Source organism: Amblyomma mixtum, chromosome 5 (assembly GCF_055824585.1).
Source record: "Amblyomma mixtum isolate Tamu chromosome 5, ASM5582458v1, whole genome shotgun sequence".
In the NCBI taxonomy this organism is placed as follows: domain Eukaryota; kingdom Metazoa; phylum Arthropoda; class Arachnida; order Ixodida; family Ixodidae; genus Amblyomma; species Amblyomma mixtum.
Genome location: NC_143016.1, coordinates 158,629,033 through 158,644,123, shown reverse-complemented (window position 1 = coordinate 158,644,123; position 15,091 = coordinate 158,629,033). Strand labels below are relative to the sequence as shown.

At 51.1% G+C, this 15,091-nt stretch overlaps 1 protein-coding gene across 1 annotated transcript in view; it reads right to left on the bottom strand.

Annotated features, from left to right (window-relative positions):
* Nucleotides 1-6,421, bottom strand: part of LOC149344282 (uncharacterized) — a 527,027-nt gene extending 520,606 nt beyond the window's left edge. Inside the window, exons 1-3 of the mRNA XM_089547199.1 lie at nucleotides 6,268-6,421; nucleotides 5,927-6,028; nucleotides 5,402-5,546 (exon numbers count right to left, since the gene is read on the bottom strand). Of these exons, the coding sequence (XP_089403325.1) occupies nucleotides 5,402-5,546; nucleotides 5,927-6,028; nucleotides 6,268-6,421 (401 nt within the window). The remainder of the gene's footprint in view (nucleotides 1-5,401; nucleotides 5,547-5,926; nucleotides 6,029-6,267) is intronic.
* Between the last annotated feature and the right edge of the window lie 8,670 nt (nucleotides 6,422-15,091).

The window sequence follows — 15,091 nt, the reverse complement described above, 5'->3', positions numbered from 1 at the left end:
GCTAGCACTTAACCCCGCTTGAAGCGTGGGCATTGTGCGCAGGTGCCCTCCGCGAGCATATTGTACTCGCACAGAAGGCGCACCCGTCTATGTACCACGGCCGCTGCTCACAATGAACACATTCGATTAGAACCGAACGAGCGAGTAGTGAACGACAGAGACGGTTGGGTCACACCTGCTGCGGGCAGTAAACGGGACTGCACTCTTAAATCACAGCTTGAGTTAGCTGTTAGTGCTCTATTTTTATTATTATTCGTTCCGACAACAAAACGCTTTCCATACGAAAGCAAGCTGCGAACACGAAGCGCATCACGCGCAGATTTATGCAAACGGCACGGAACCGCGTTCACTCCGATTGCTTCCTTCAGAGCCCGCAGGATGGCGAGTCGAAAAGCCATCGATGAAAAATGAAGGAAGGTGAGGGGAGATGCGCGGTCGACCCACGATGGGGGACGGGGTCCAGGTATTCGTTCGCGCCAGAGCGGCTCGCGCGCCGCGGGCGCTGTCACTCGTGGACGCATCCGTCCGTGTCTAAGCCGATTCCGAAACGATGCTTCTCTCTTGGAATTATTCTACATTTTCTTTCCCTTCACTAGCGTTCAGGTAGCGTGTAAACACGCGGAGCAAGTGCGGCGGGAACCCCAACGCGCGCTGGGATTGATGCGACAGAAAGGGCCCGGCGACGGTCTTTGGATTGGGCCGGCGCGTCGCCGGCTAGCAGGAGAAGACCCGTAGAGGTAACATGCCTTAAGGAGCTGCTCTATCGCCGACAAGGCACGCGAGGAAGAGGCAAGAGCGTTGCTGAGGACGTGCTCATATGCGGTTCTCCTCGAGGCCCGCGATCCGTGCCCTGCCCCATCCTCGGTGCATGGTAGCCAGCCATGTATAGGGCATATGTTAACAATGATTGCTGCTGTATACGGGACCTTCGCCAGTAGTGAATGGCGTCGACATGGGCAATCAAGTTCAGTAATCTGTAACAGGCCCGTTTATCAGCTGGCTCATGAGAAGGTTGTTCGCATGGAACTCTCCTCGAGAATTCGCCTTGCGTCATCACGTGATCAAGGCACGCCGGCTCGGACGACTCTGTTAGTTGAATCGTCGTAATGTGGCGCCACGTACAGGGAGACTACGTCAGAGCACGAGCTGCTGGCATGCCTCATCTATAAGGGTCACTTTAAGAGAAAAAAGAAAAAATTAAATCGCCTGATTACCGCTAGAGGTCGATAGCTACGGGGTGCCCGCTTCCTCTCGCTGTACCTGCAAAGCATGCATGACGGCTAGTGAATGCAACGGATGAAGACAGTGTAGCAGGGCAGGGTTTGATTCGTTGCAACCAGAAGATCTTGAAGGGATTTAAATGCAGGAGGCACTCGTTTAGCTGAGGGGTGCAAAACAATGTTTATGTCCTCGCTGAAGACTCCTGGCGTGCTTTGCGACAGCAGAGCTCCCTAGAGCGCCGCAGTGTTCATAAAGGCGCCAGTTTTGTGAGTTCTGTTTGATATGACGGTTTGCAACTCCGGTACGTGACGAACGTGCACCGGCGGGATGGCTAAGACGGTCACGCTCAAACCGCCTCGTAAGCAGCACGATCAAGACCTCCCAGTGTGCGCCCAGTAAAGATAGCGCGGGCTTTGTTTTGTGTTGCGAAACATTCTGCTTCTCTATCACGAGGCTAGGTAGCGCTGCCAAGCATCTCTGTGCCATTTTATTGTGCACAAGTCGGTGGCATCAAACCCAGCCAACGCAATAAGTCACGATCTCGCTACATTTCCGCGCTTGGCGTTTCGACAGACTCGGTGGTTGGCGGTCCGAAAGGTAGAAGATGGAAGCAAGAGCGCATTTCTTTTTTTATTAAACATAAAAAGTTAGAAAAGAAGTTGCTTCCACCCGGAGGCACAGCGAGAGCAATGTACTAAACAGCAAGTCGGTCCCCGTCAATGCGACTGCGCTGGCAAAAAGCGTCGCATGCGGCAAAATCGCGACGCCGGACGTTGCCCCGCGAAAGTAGCGAACCAGTCGACTGGGCGCGGTGTTGCAGACCTCAAAACTCGGCTCGGGCTGTTTGGAAACACGCTGGCCGACTGGATCCATTTGTCGCGCTAGCTTTACGCCATGTCAGAGCAAGGCGCGCGGCGAAACAATTTTTTAACGCGCCCGGACCGGTGATTAATGGTCGCTTTCCGGGACTCTGTCCTCACGGAAAGTATGTTTCAGCTTCGCTTTTGTATACTTCCCGCTTCTTTTCTGACGTACACGCACGCCTTTCGCTTTCCCCGTGTGCGAGACACGTTGTGGAGTTGCCCCTTCGGGAAGGCCTCAGCTGCAGGGGACCACGGCAGATGCGCGACATCGGTGACGTTTCCGCAGCATCCGAGGAAGACGGGTATACTTGGTATTTTCAGGTACTAGAATACAAGCGTCCGTTGGAGCGGAGCGCCTCCGCTACTACTCATCTCGCGAGCGGCGTAACGGACGCCATGGGTGTGTCGTGTGGCGTCGCTGATGTCAGGGTCTTCAGGTGCGGTGGCCTGCCACGTCTCTCAGTTAGGTTCTTTTTAAAATTTTTTGCGCTCTCTATCCCTTCGCGTTCCCAAGGCGTCAACTAGCCCAACTACGGTAAGGTATTTGCAGGTGCTTAAGCTGACTATCGTTATGTGTCCGCGCAACGATCATTACCGAATTTCCACTAGCCTGCGAGTCTGCAACTCCAGCAGCGACGGAGGATGGCATCAGACCTCGAAAGCATTTCCTGTACATATTCTCGCGTGGAAGCGCAGCACTCTTGTTCGATGAGAAAGACGAAAGCAGCAGAAACGTATAAAAGAGGAGGGTATTGTCATCATGCAATGCAATGCCCAGAACGAAAGCCTCCACAGACATGGACACTATAGCGCTGGAAGCCAGAACGGATTGGAGAGATATGAGTTGCGAAGTCCTATATCACGTGTGTATGGGGGTATGTCCGAGGAGGCATTGTAACGCCGTGTCATGAAGAGAACTTTATTTAACTGCTTGTCTATTCTGCATTCTTTGGGAGGGTTTCAGTTCGCAACTCAAGTCTATTAATAAGCCTCTAAAAGTGGCAGTATTCTCATCGGGCAAAGAGACTTGTAGTTGGGGCGCAGGCGGGATAACCCTTCCATTTTAACTGTATAAGCATTGAAAACTTGGGACAAAAGTTTTGAAATTCCAGAAATTCGCCGCTTCAGGCCTCTACAAGAAACTAGGCAATTTATTACAAAAAACTTCATTACCACAAAAATGAAATAAGTTAATTAGGTTCATTTCTGCGCGTCTGAGGTGGACAAAGCTGCGCAGTCTTATTCAAACAGGCAAAATAAATCAACAATAATGCTCGAAATCGTTGAATTAGGTACTGATGTAGAAGAGTATATACCCCTCCATTGCTACTCATGTAGCAGTGGAGGGGTACGTAAACTGTTTGCGTCTAAGGTTAGTTCTTGCAGTGAATAATTTTTCAGCAAACACGCTGGATCTCCGATAGCTAGCATTTTAACTTTGCTTATATATATATACGTTGGAAAATGCAGTATACAGAATGCTGTTTATATCTGACAACCTTTCCGCGAACTGTGAAAGCGATGACCATTTCTACAGCATGTTTCGTACGGGACACGTCGGACACCACGGGGTGAAAGCTAACGTATTTGTCTCGATATTATGCTCACCCACGCTAAGCCAGAAACTGCTTTTAATAAAAAAAAATATGTTCTATATTTAGCAACTGCATGATGTTCCATTGCGCTAGTAACTTCTCAAGGCTGAAGTTGCGACTCTCAGACTTGCTCTTTCGTGATAATTCAGACAACGAAGACTTTGTACAGCAGCACAGTCGACCCGTGAAGTCCCTATTATTGTTAAACCGATGAGTCCCCGCTTAACTCTTCGGTTATCATAAGCCTTCACAGCAGAACATACAGGTCATCGACTTTCCAAAATATGAAGGCCTGTCGCTCAACCAAACCATCAAAAACTGACTCCAGTTAGAACCCGAGATTTTAATGTTCCATTGCTTTTTTTCCCCCTCCCATTGAACAAGCGTATAGAATTGACAAAATTTTCTGCGGCCCATGCGTTTAATATTTGAGAACTCAGCAATACCAGCTGAACGGACTTTGGGGGCTATGAGGAAGTGTTCTCTGGTATGAAAGTTGGCTCAAAAGAAAAGAGCCCGCTCCGGCTTCATTTTATGGTTCTAGTAAATATCAAGCATTCAAATTGTTCCTGAAGGTATATATTTTTTTTTCCTTTAGAAAACTGATAACTCCACACATACATTGTGCCCTTCAGCACTTTAGACAAAATGCAAAAGTAATAATTTTTAATCTGGCACACAACAATGCTATCTTTCTAAACCTGAAAGTGCTGATGCAAATCTCACGGCAAAAGCTTAACTTCTCTCGACACATTATTGTACTCAATACAACGGTGTTTGGGCGGGAATTTCGCAAGTAAACTTGTCCGGAAAATTCTTTTAGGTGGCATTTCACTGAAATCACTATTAGTGAACCACAGTTCCTGACGCAATGAGGTCTGATAAGCAAATAGGGCTGAAAGCCTCTCTCTTTTTCTTTAGCAAAGATAATATTTTGAGCGCTCACATGCCAAACGTAGCCACGAGTGCAGCTTTTCACATCACTGGAGTTGAAAGACCCAAGCAGGCAATAGACAATTTTGATTCTTCCTCGAGCTAACGAGATGCATCTTTAATGGAAAAACAAAACACGTCCTAAAAAACCGAAAGGAAATAACTGTGTGCGCATTACCAGGGCTGTGTGGTCTCGAATATTGCTCTGTGCCATGCCGCACAGCGTACTTATACTGGCGCCGAATATCTGCCGTGCAGCCTCTCTGAAAAGCAGTCGCAACACAACGTTCATCTACAAAATTTTGAGGACTGAACGCACGCGGAGAAATTTCTCCGCGAAGTGTTGCAGCAACTGCTACGAGCGCGTGTTGCGACACCAAATTACGCAACAGAGGGCGTGTACTCGAGGGAAACATTTCAGCCGTAAAACGTACGCGAAAATGTCGAGGAGCCCATCAACAGAGGCGCACGAAGTCGGTCGACGTTCGTCTTCCCAAAGACTCGTAAGTTGAGGGCGCTAAAGCAATTTCTGCGGGACGGCGCGGTTACGAGAGTCGAGAATGCCCTCCCAGCGTGCGAAGGACTATCCTTGCGCCAGGAATTTCTAGTAGAAAGCAGTGCGTGGGGATTTTCAAGCGCAGTGATACTTCGCACGCTGCTTTCAAGAATATTAACAGTCGTAGAAAAATATGCGCGGCTACTCCGAATAATGTTTCTACAGGGAATGGTACAATGTCGACGGTCAGAATCGCATAGCCTGGAAGGCGAAAAGGCAGTGGGCATACAGACCTGAAGTCCGAGAGGACAGGCGGGTGCGGCCGGAAGACAGTGTCCAGAGGCAGTGCCACGAAGTGCAGAAGCCGCTGCAGAGCAACAGAACAAGGAACGGTGCCGACCCACAGCCGCTGGTCACGTCCCTCGATCACCGGTTGGGCTCACATTTGCGCCGCCTGGGACGGCGCTTGTGGCATCCCCGCACCAGCACAATGACACGTCCGCCGTCCGACATAAGCAGGGGCCGACTTTTCACGCTACAGCAGCAAAATCTTGCTCTCGAGTAACTGCGAGAATTCATCCTGAGCTCCTCCTGCTTTCGAGAACTGGCCCGTTTTTTTGTTTGTTTTCTGTGCTTTTCTTCAGCGAAGCGCCCACAGAAATGAGGGCTGCGTGGACTTCGGCAACCTCCAGAAATGTGCTTAAATCCAAACACCGGTATATTCTTAATACCATGGGCACAAGCCGTATAGTAAAGACGACAGGGAAAGCGTTTAGGCTCTCCAGGTACTGCGGGCAGAAGAGAACGAGTCTTCTCACACCAAGCGATCAACCGCTTGTACGACTCAGAGGAGACCTTGGGACCACGGACTTCGCCGGCGGGACCACAAGTCCCGCCGCCCACGAGCCCCGACGAAGCTCCTGAACTCACAGGGCCGAAAGCACCGATGGAAACACCCGGCAGCGGTTCGAGGTAAAGAAGCCGGAATAATCCGATCGCCGCATCAGCGCAAGACGTCAGGCCGTCGCAGCGCACGCTTCTTCTGTCTCGCCGATCGCGGCCGGCGACTTGCCAGAGAAGAGTCGATGCAACAGCGATGTGCGCGCTCCGTGTCGAGGAGGTCCCGTCGAAAGAGTGCGGGCTCGATGCAGCCGCCTACGGGGACCTCGGGCGCCGGACTGATCCGGCCGGTCGGCGGCGATCGTCTGCCGACGCTGCGCGCGCCGGCCGGTGGCGCCACCTGGCCGCCAGCGCCGCGGCGTTGCCAGCGTCGGCAGCGTCGCGCGGACGCATGCGCCCTGCCGCAGTCCCATCACGCCCCTCTAGCCAGTGCCGCTACTCGAACTCCTCCCACCCCTTCCCTCTCCTCCTCCTCATCTTCCACGGCCCTTTCCTGGCCCGGGCCCCCGGCGGTGCGGGAAGGGCACCACGGGTGGTCATCTGGTGGACGCCGCTACGCGAACACCGCTTTCGCGAGTGAAGGGTAGAGATCTCGGACTCGAGGCTGACGGCGGTGAAGGTCCTCCTAGCTATCTGTGGGACTCCCAGGAGCAAACGGCTCCGACGTAGTCTGTAGAAAACCAAAATCAACCCCCCCCCCCCCCCCCGCCTCCGAACACCTGCTCCTTAATTAGAATGTTAGACATGTGGACTGGTTAGTGGGAGCTTGCAAGAATTTGCCCCGCGTGGACGTGGGGTCCCATCGGCAAGCCTCATCTGGACTTTGGAGTAATAGTTTCCATGAAGAGCGGACAACGTGCGCTGTCACTTATTCGGCCCAGAGGCGGACAAAATGGCCGAGTTTTCGCGCAACAGCTGAGTGACGGACACTGTGGTGATGAAAGTTAGAATACGTGATAGTCGAGTGATTACTCATGGAAACTGATGAATCTTGTAGCTGAACCCATCATGGGTTCTTTTGTCGCTTTCTCCGCGGTAATAAGATGAGTCAATGCGGTGCAACAATCGAAACAAAAAATTTGAGCACGGGGTGGCGGCGGCGCCATAAGACCGCACCTGCTGTAACTTCTTGAAACGTCCAGGAGCTTTTGTTGCTGCAAAAGAAGAGTGGGAGGAGGGGGGGGGGGAATAAGCGGTGTTCGAAGTTGTAATCCAGCACACCAGAAGGTTTCGGATGCGGGTCCTGAACCTACCTCATCGATCTGCGCCTGTATTGAAACTACCGCCACGGGACTCGCGCATTAATGAGCCAACAGCCAAACCGTGTCCCGTTTGCGACCTCGCGGCCAGCATCTGGGCGGCCACAAAGGATTTTAAATTTCATTTGCCCATCACACGTCTGCAGTTCCCATTCAGTTTCGTCGTTCCCACTATGGCCGACAATCTACCGCCCACTGCCGGCTGCCTTTTTAACCTGCTGCTATCGGTCATTAAATTAAGCCAGCTGTGAGACCTGCGCACATTTTCGGGTGTTTGGTGTCAATCAATTTATTTTTGTAATTCCTTAATTTTTCGGCAAGCATCGCAGCGGTGGTCTATAGCGATTTCAGCCTCGTAGGAGGGAGGTGGAGGCTCACACTCCGATGCCACCGTCTACCCGCCAGCTTTCCAATGTGACTAAACACATTGTGCCAGGGCGCCCTTGGACAAAGCCGCCTTGTACCATTAAAAAGCCACCGCAATAATTTATTCATCCATTCCGACATTGATTGTAAAGCATTTTATTCGCCGGAAAGAGGTTGGTAAGAGGTCGCGTTAAGTGGTGGAGAGTACGCAGCGCTCGACAGCTTTGTCCGCCCACTCCACCGCCAAAACTTGCGTTCTGGGGTTGGAGCTAGCCAGCACGGTCTCCCACCGCTCGAGAGAAGGAGCAGTAACTAGTCAATTACGCCCGCGTGTTTTTCATATAAACCTGGAAATACATTATTTGATTTGAACTGGACCCAGTCTTGATCGTTGCGCTGATGAGTGGCGTCGTCGGGCGCCAGACATTCAATACAGGAAGCCATTTCACGTAACAAGCGACTTGGGATGTTTCGTGCTTGCGGCCAACAAGAACAAGCTTACCTAATTTAATACTGTAAGAATTTTTCACTACGATGCTCACGATGCTCACAGACAATCTCACTTTCAAGAAATATTTGCGGTTAGCGGCATTCAGCACCCGGAGACGGCAGAGACAGTTCATAAGAGCCCCGTGCCTGTGCTATGTACTTTCGCACATTTGTCTAGACTTCGCGCAACTCGCTTGTCCGTGCACGTGCCTGTTCCCGAGGGCACGCCCAGAAGCAGACTGCCGAGGGCGACTATAGGTTTCGCGAACTGAACTCTTTGCTGACTACTGTGTCAATTTTTCAGCGCCTTGAGAGAGCAGCCTCAACTGAGGTGCATAGTCACGGTAGCCTTATAGGCTTTGGCGATGCTCTTGTAGCCAAGCAACACAATGCATAGTCCCGATATTCAAGCTATGTGACGAACACTTGATCGCAGGGCTTTGCTATCAAAAGAGCAATTATTTGTGTGTGTTATTGGCTCATTGCTGTCGATGTCAAAACTCATAGGGTAATACGTAAGAAGGTCAATGAACCAGAATTTACATGTTCAACGATTGCACATGCAAATGTCTGCATGGTAAAGTAAGAAAGCGGCAATTAATGAAAAAAAAGTGTGACCTGCAAACGAGTCAGTATCCACTTCATCGCATAGCTAATAGATCAATTTTCATGCGTTAGAATTATCCTCATATAAAAACAGTATGCCCTCCTTCAGGAACCACACAGAAGACATAAGCTCAGCAGTGCACTTATGTTGACCCTTTCCATCGTTCCAAGCAAAAAGGAAGGGAGAACTGCAGTTGGAAACCTTACGTACACAGCCTACTTCAAGAGCTACGTATATCTGCCTCACTTGAGCTGGCTATGGCCGAATTAGACGCAACGCGTTAACAACTGGTAAACATGCGTCATTTAAAACATCACATATTTGTTTGCCACGGGCATTTCACGCACTGAAAAAGAAGAAGAATCTCGAATAAAAAAACCTCAACAGTGCCCATCAAACTTCCTTCCGGAGCGGCGGGGGGTTAGTGCCTCCTGATCGCAACGTCAGATTGGAAAAGGTGTGTACGGCAAACAGACCCGCCGAACAAGGCCTTTCCGAATAGCGAAGATATCATCTCTATACGCGAGCCATCCTCCCTCTCTCCTCTCTTCTTGTCGAGAGAAGCTCCGCATCGAGAATGCCGGACTCTCCATTCGAACTGCGCCCCCTCCTCCTCCTCCGGCCGAACCAGGCTCTCGGACGAGGTGCAAGAAGAGGCTGCATAGCACGCGCCCCGCTCCCGACTACAGAAGGTGGGGGGGTGCAGTCCTTGAACTTGCCATTGTTGCCCGGTGGCCCCCGGCAGCGAGAGGCCCACATCCCGGCTCCGATGGAAGCGCGCAGCCTTCTCGCGGCCCGAGCGGGGTGGCCCGGCTGCGGCCGTTGCCTCGGCCGAACAGGCTCCTCCGCACGAGGAACGCTCCGAGGAGGCGGCGGCAGTCAGAACAAACACGCCAGAGCCTCGAGACCGCCACCTCCACCGGCTGGCGGGACAGAGTCCGAGGATTGGCGGCCAAGTTACGAGGCCGGTGAATTTGTAGAATGCTGACGGTGAATGCGGTCGGCGGCGAATTAAAAACATCCTCGTTGGTGGACGCGTGGAAAAGTGATGCGCACGCGTATACACTGCGCTGAATTCCGCTCAAGTACCGTCCTGACGTCCGCACGCTCTCGTAACAGGCCGGAAGAGACGTTCTCCTAATAATGGTCAGGCTTCACTAAGGCAGTAGTTATGGTAGTTTTCTATGTTTAGCATTTAGACTGAGCAACTGTCCGGTAGTCCTACACGGTCCGGCGCGATTAGAACTTGCAGGCGACGTTCGGAACTAATAAGACAGCGTTACTCAACAATGGTATTGTCGCCATGGCTGCGCACATGACATCGTAAGCCACCCCCACCGCATTAAGACATTATTTTAGCTTCGTAAGAAAAGACCAGCGTTGAAGAGAGCAGGCCACGCTTGAGAGTCCCCTCGCCTGAGATATCTGATTCGGCGGCGCGCGAGCAAAATCATTTTCTTCGTCCCGGTTCCTTCTATTGGAGGACAAAGGCCCCTCTCATCGATTTCCAATTGCATCTCGAGCGGATACAGAGTAGCCAACGAACGATCAGAGATATGGCGGCAAGTCGGCTGACGCGGCACGCACGCGCACATACATGCATTCTCCGATAGTGCCATAGACAGCCAAGAGCGGCGCTGCAGTTCACCCTTCCCATCAAGTCACCCTCGCCACCGGCATTCATCTGGCTCCTATCATGGAGCGGCTGCGTGATCGCACTTGGCAGGCTCGGGAATCGAGGCGAAATTGTGACCCCCGCGCACTGGGAGTATACAGGGCCCTCGATCTCCTTACTGCATTCATCCCCCCACCTCCTCTCGCCTATAAGCAAGAACAGCAGCACGCGCAAATCGGATCCCCGGCTGGTACGCGCATTAGGCTTCACTGTGAGCGAGGTGGGACGACATCCCCTCCCTCGCAAACAGGACGGAGGAAGTGAGAAGCGGCCATAGGAGCCCACTATACTATGCCACTGTAGTACGGCCGATGCTCTCATTTCTGTTTCCGAACCGCTCTAGAGATATTTGTTTTCGTTGCTAAGCAGAGCACGGACAGTCGAGTGCCTTGGAACCTGCGGTATTTTACAGCACTGAACACCTGTAAATTGTTGTCGACCGTTCTATAAATGAATAGGATCGGCAACCTCGTTGCATTAAGTCTCATCTCTCTCACTAAACATCGATCATCGCTTGAAGTATTTTGCATGCTGTGCTAAGACACTACGTTGATTGCATACCTTCGAAAGGAATTACCTTAAGCGTGTTTCAAAGATGCAAGTGTTTAGAAAAAATTTTATTCACATGTGTACACATGCCAAGGTTACCAGATACATTGACATTTACAAGACCGCATGACACTAAGCATGTAAAGCGAGCCAATTAAAGAGGTACCATAAACATCTCTAAGTAGCTAACAGGAATTGCTCGTGGGCGATGTAAAACAGGATAGCATACCTATTGACAGAAGAGTGGAACAGCAATAATTTGACATTAAAACACTGAAAAGGAGACCCTAGCGCCAGTCCGCTTAGACTAAAGATAGTTGAAAAACACTGCAATAGAGAAATAACCATGAATTTGGCGAAATACGTAACTACAGCAGGCAAGAAACGGAGAAGTAAAGAACCACATCTTGGCGACGAGAATAGCCACGCAAACGTTGCAGCAAACAGCGGTCGATTCTTTCACATCCCGCGTTGTGCGTTTCAGAAAAGCTTAAACCTTTCGTACATCAAATTTGCGACATACCGTTTGCATGCCGCGTACTCAGCACTGCTTTGAGCTTGGATACGAAGTCTGACGTCAGCATGCTCTCAGTAGCCAGCACATTCCAGTGAAAAGGTTTGGTGGGTAACTGTGAATAAGCGGCGCGAATGTGCAGCGACTTTCCGCCGGCGTCCAACAGTTCCTTGTATCTGATTTTCATACACTGCTGCAGGAAAAATCCGAAGATATTCGGTAGATAAAAACTTGCACACTCTGGGCCTACGAGTTGGTTAGAGGCTTTTGATTTGATCTTACACATAAATCGGGCTAGGTGCGTTAAATGGAACGAACTTTAAGTCTGACTAAATGGCGAGCAACCGATTTCTCGATTTCATCGTCATCATCAGCCTGGCTAAGTCCCCTGAAGGATAAAGGTCTCTCTCTATATCTCTCCAATTGACCAGAATCATGTGCGAGCTAACAAAAAAATTTGATTCTGAGTTTTGAATGTGGGCATATTCCCTAGCGCAATGCGCCAATAATCAATTTTCCCTTTTATTCAATAATTTAGATACTGAAGGTTTCGTTTATTGGTTTGGTTTATTGGAGTTTAACGTCCTGAAGGAACTCAGTCTATGATTGAAGCCGTAGTGAAGGGCACCAGAAATTTCGACCACCTGGGGTTCTTTAACGTTCACTGATATCGCACAGCACGCGGGCCTCTAGAATTTCGCCTTCATCGAAATTCGGCCGCCGCGGCCGTGATCGAACCCGCGTCTTTCGGGTAAGCAGCCGAGCGCCGTAACCACTGAGAGATAGTAAAGGGGTAAAAATTAACCGCAGAGCAAGGTCGATACCACAGCGCCTCCCCGGTGTTAAGTAAACTGATACTGCTATGTTGGGATCGTGAGCCCTTAATTCAGTGGATGGTCAGCCCGCAGGAAGCGTAGCATAGGCCCGGTGTCTCCGTCCCGCAAGAACCTGCGGATGGCCCCGACTCTGCCTGTTCAGCGGCGTCAGTCAACGTGAGCACCCAAACGATGGGCGCCCCGGAGCACCCCGCAGCAGTCGTGCACTTCTGCAGGCTGCCAAAAGAAGAGAGGCCAGCAGCCGGCCGAGGACTAGCGACAAGTGCTCGGCCACGGGGGTTGCCGCCCCAGCGCGTCGGGCTAAATCGATACGAAGCCACACGTACCCGCCACTGCCGCACGCACACAGACGCTGTCTCCGCACGCGGGGGAGGGGGAGACGGGCTGTAGACTCACGCGGACGAACCTCCTGTTTCTGGAGCGGAGCCAATATAACGTCGCCTTCGCGTCGTGTGTGCGAAGTTGATTGTACAAAAAACAAGAAAGCTGGAAGGGTAGAAAGAAAGAAAAAGAAAAGAGAATGGGGAAAAAAAAAGAGCGGAAGAAATCGCAGGCGCGCCAAGAAGCCAGCCGCCCTGCGGCGTCTATATAGTCCTTTCCGGCAATAACCCCTCCTGTCTCTCGCCCTCCCCCATTTTTCGCTCCCTTTCCCTTGTTCCACACAGAGAGAAGCGCGCGGGCGGACGATTCCTCTCCTCCGACCACTGGAACGGAGGATGAGCAAAACACGACGCTCGGATGCGTTAAGAAAAGGAGGGAAAGAGGCGAAGAACTGGCATTCCGTCGCGGCAGGAAGAACAGGCCACTCTTTCAGCCACCGTCACCTGAGGAAAAGCCGGAGAGGCAAGCGGTTAGCAAACCGAAGGGAAGCGGCGTAGAAGCAAAGAAATGCGAAATGCGGTTAGACTGAACACGTGGGCAACGTAGGCAGGCGCTACAATGTTTTCAGTTTTTTAGCAAATTCAAGGAAAGTAGAGTGTCTGAAAGTTGCGGTAAGTTCGCTTTACACATGCTGATAGCCGTTCAGAAGGATGCTGAACAGAACTTCCAGAAAATAAGCGAGATAGACGCGATCAGTCCAATGTGCTTTAGTCAACAAGTTGAGAAATAAGGACGGGCGATATTCCATTTATTGTTGCTCAGCTTTGCAGGAAAGGACAACTATTCTCATAGCTTACTAATGCTATTATATATTTTTATACGTTTTTTTTACAGCGAAAAGTGTCATAATTTAGGTTTAGCCACATAGCCCTGTATTCCACTGCGAAATATAGAGCCAGCAGTAAGACAATTAATTAGTGTGTTATTTGAATTTAATTCCTTAATTTAATTTCGTCCAATTTCGTTTGATTAGATTAAAATGCTACCTGCCAGCCGTGGCAGGTGAGAGAGTGAAAAGGGTGAAATGACCCTCTCCACTTTGAGGGGAGAGGAATGCGCAACTGGAAGGTGGCTGTCACGGGAAGAACCCAGAGGGCGGTCACCGTGGAAGAAGGTTATGACAAGGGCGGAGAAACACGAAACCTGAGGGCAGTCCCGCCTCAGAATGCAAGGCTATATGGATAAATCGAAGCTACAACACCTTCCGCTGATTTATGCGCTAAGCCGGTAAGCCTAACTCTACACTTTTTTTTTTTTTCTGGCAATAGCTGACAATATTTCTGCGAACGAATCTTGAGGCGTTCCCTCTGATGATTCTCGCCCTCACCCGTCTCTACTCGCGCTCTCATGGCCGCCAATATGCTTTTTTTTCCCACACCGTCCATACCTCATCTTTTCCTTTGAAACATAAGCGACAACACGTAACTGTAAGCGACGCCAGCGATAGGACACGCAGAAGCGGGAACAAAATATGGCGAATAGGCGTAAGCACCTCAGCGCCACAGAGCGGTAAAAAGCCATGCGCCTCGCCTAGTTTTCTAACCATCACGGTAAACCCAGTATAAGCGAAGCACTCCCTCCCGTTCTCTCTCTCACTTAAATCTCATTAGCGCTATTACGATGACAGCACCATTGTTAGTAATTAAAGCTGCTCCTAATTATCGCGCGGTCCGAACCCCTTAGCGACAGCGCTAGCAAAGCAGCGGCGAGTTGTGCACTCATCGGTTGTGTAATGCCGTCGATATGGGCGCCTTTTTTTTTGAATGGAAGAAACGGAAAAAAAAAAGAGAACGAAAACGAAAACTATATAAAAAAAAGGCAGACGCAAAGGGAAAAGGCAGGGAAGGGGCTCACGTGAGAGCAAGAGTGAAATAGGCGGTGTTTTTCTTTGCCGCAAGAACAACAAACAGGTCGCTCCGGCAGCCGGCGCCCCGGTTATAAAGCGTCCAGCGAAGACTTCGCCGCATCCCCCTTCCGATCTCCTTCCGCGAAGGCGCCGCGCACGGCCGCCGCTGCTTGCGTCGCCGTCTTCGAAACAGCGCCGCTGAAACGAACGGGCGCACAAACTGCCCCCGCCACGATTCGGCGTCGCTCGTCGACTTTGTTCTTCCTTCGCTTCCGCCCCCCTCCCCACCGCAAAGCTCCCCTCCCCTCTTCCCCACGGGCTCCACATCATCTTGTTTCACCATTTTGCGAGCAGTTTTATTGCCCCCTCGCCCGAAACCTCCGCCCTCCAGAAGAGGCGGCAACACGGACGATGCCTTCGGTCACGTACCAGAGCTCTTCGTCTATTTGTGCTTGATTTCCTTCTCTTCTCCGCTCCCGGCGTCCCGAGCTCCACGTTTCGCGATGTGCGAGGTGTTTCGGGAACAGCGGGTCACTATATTAGATTTGTAGCGGCTCGAGC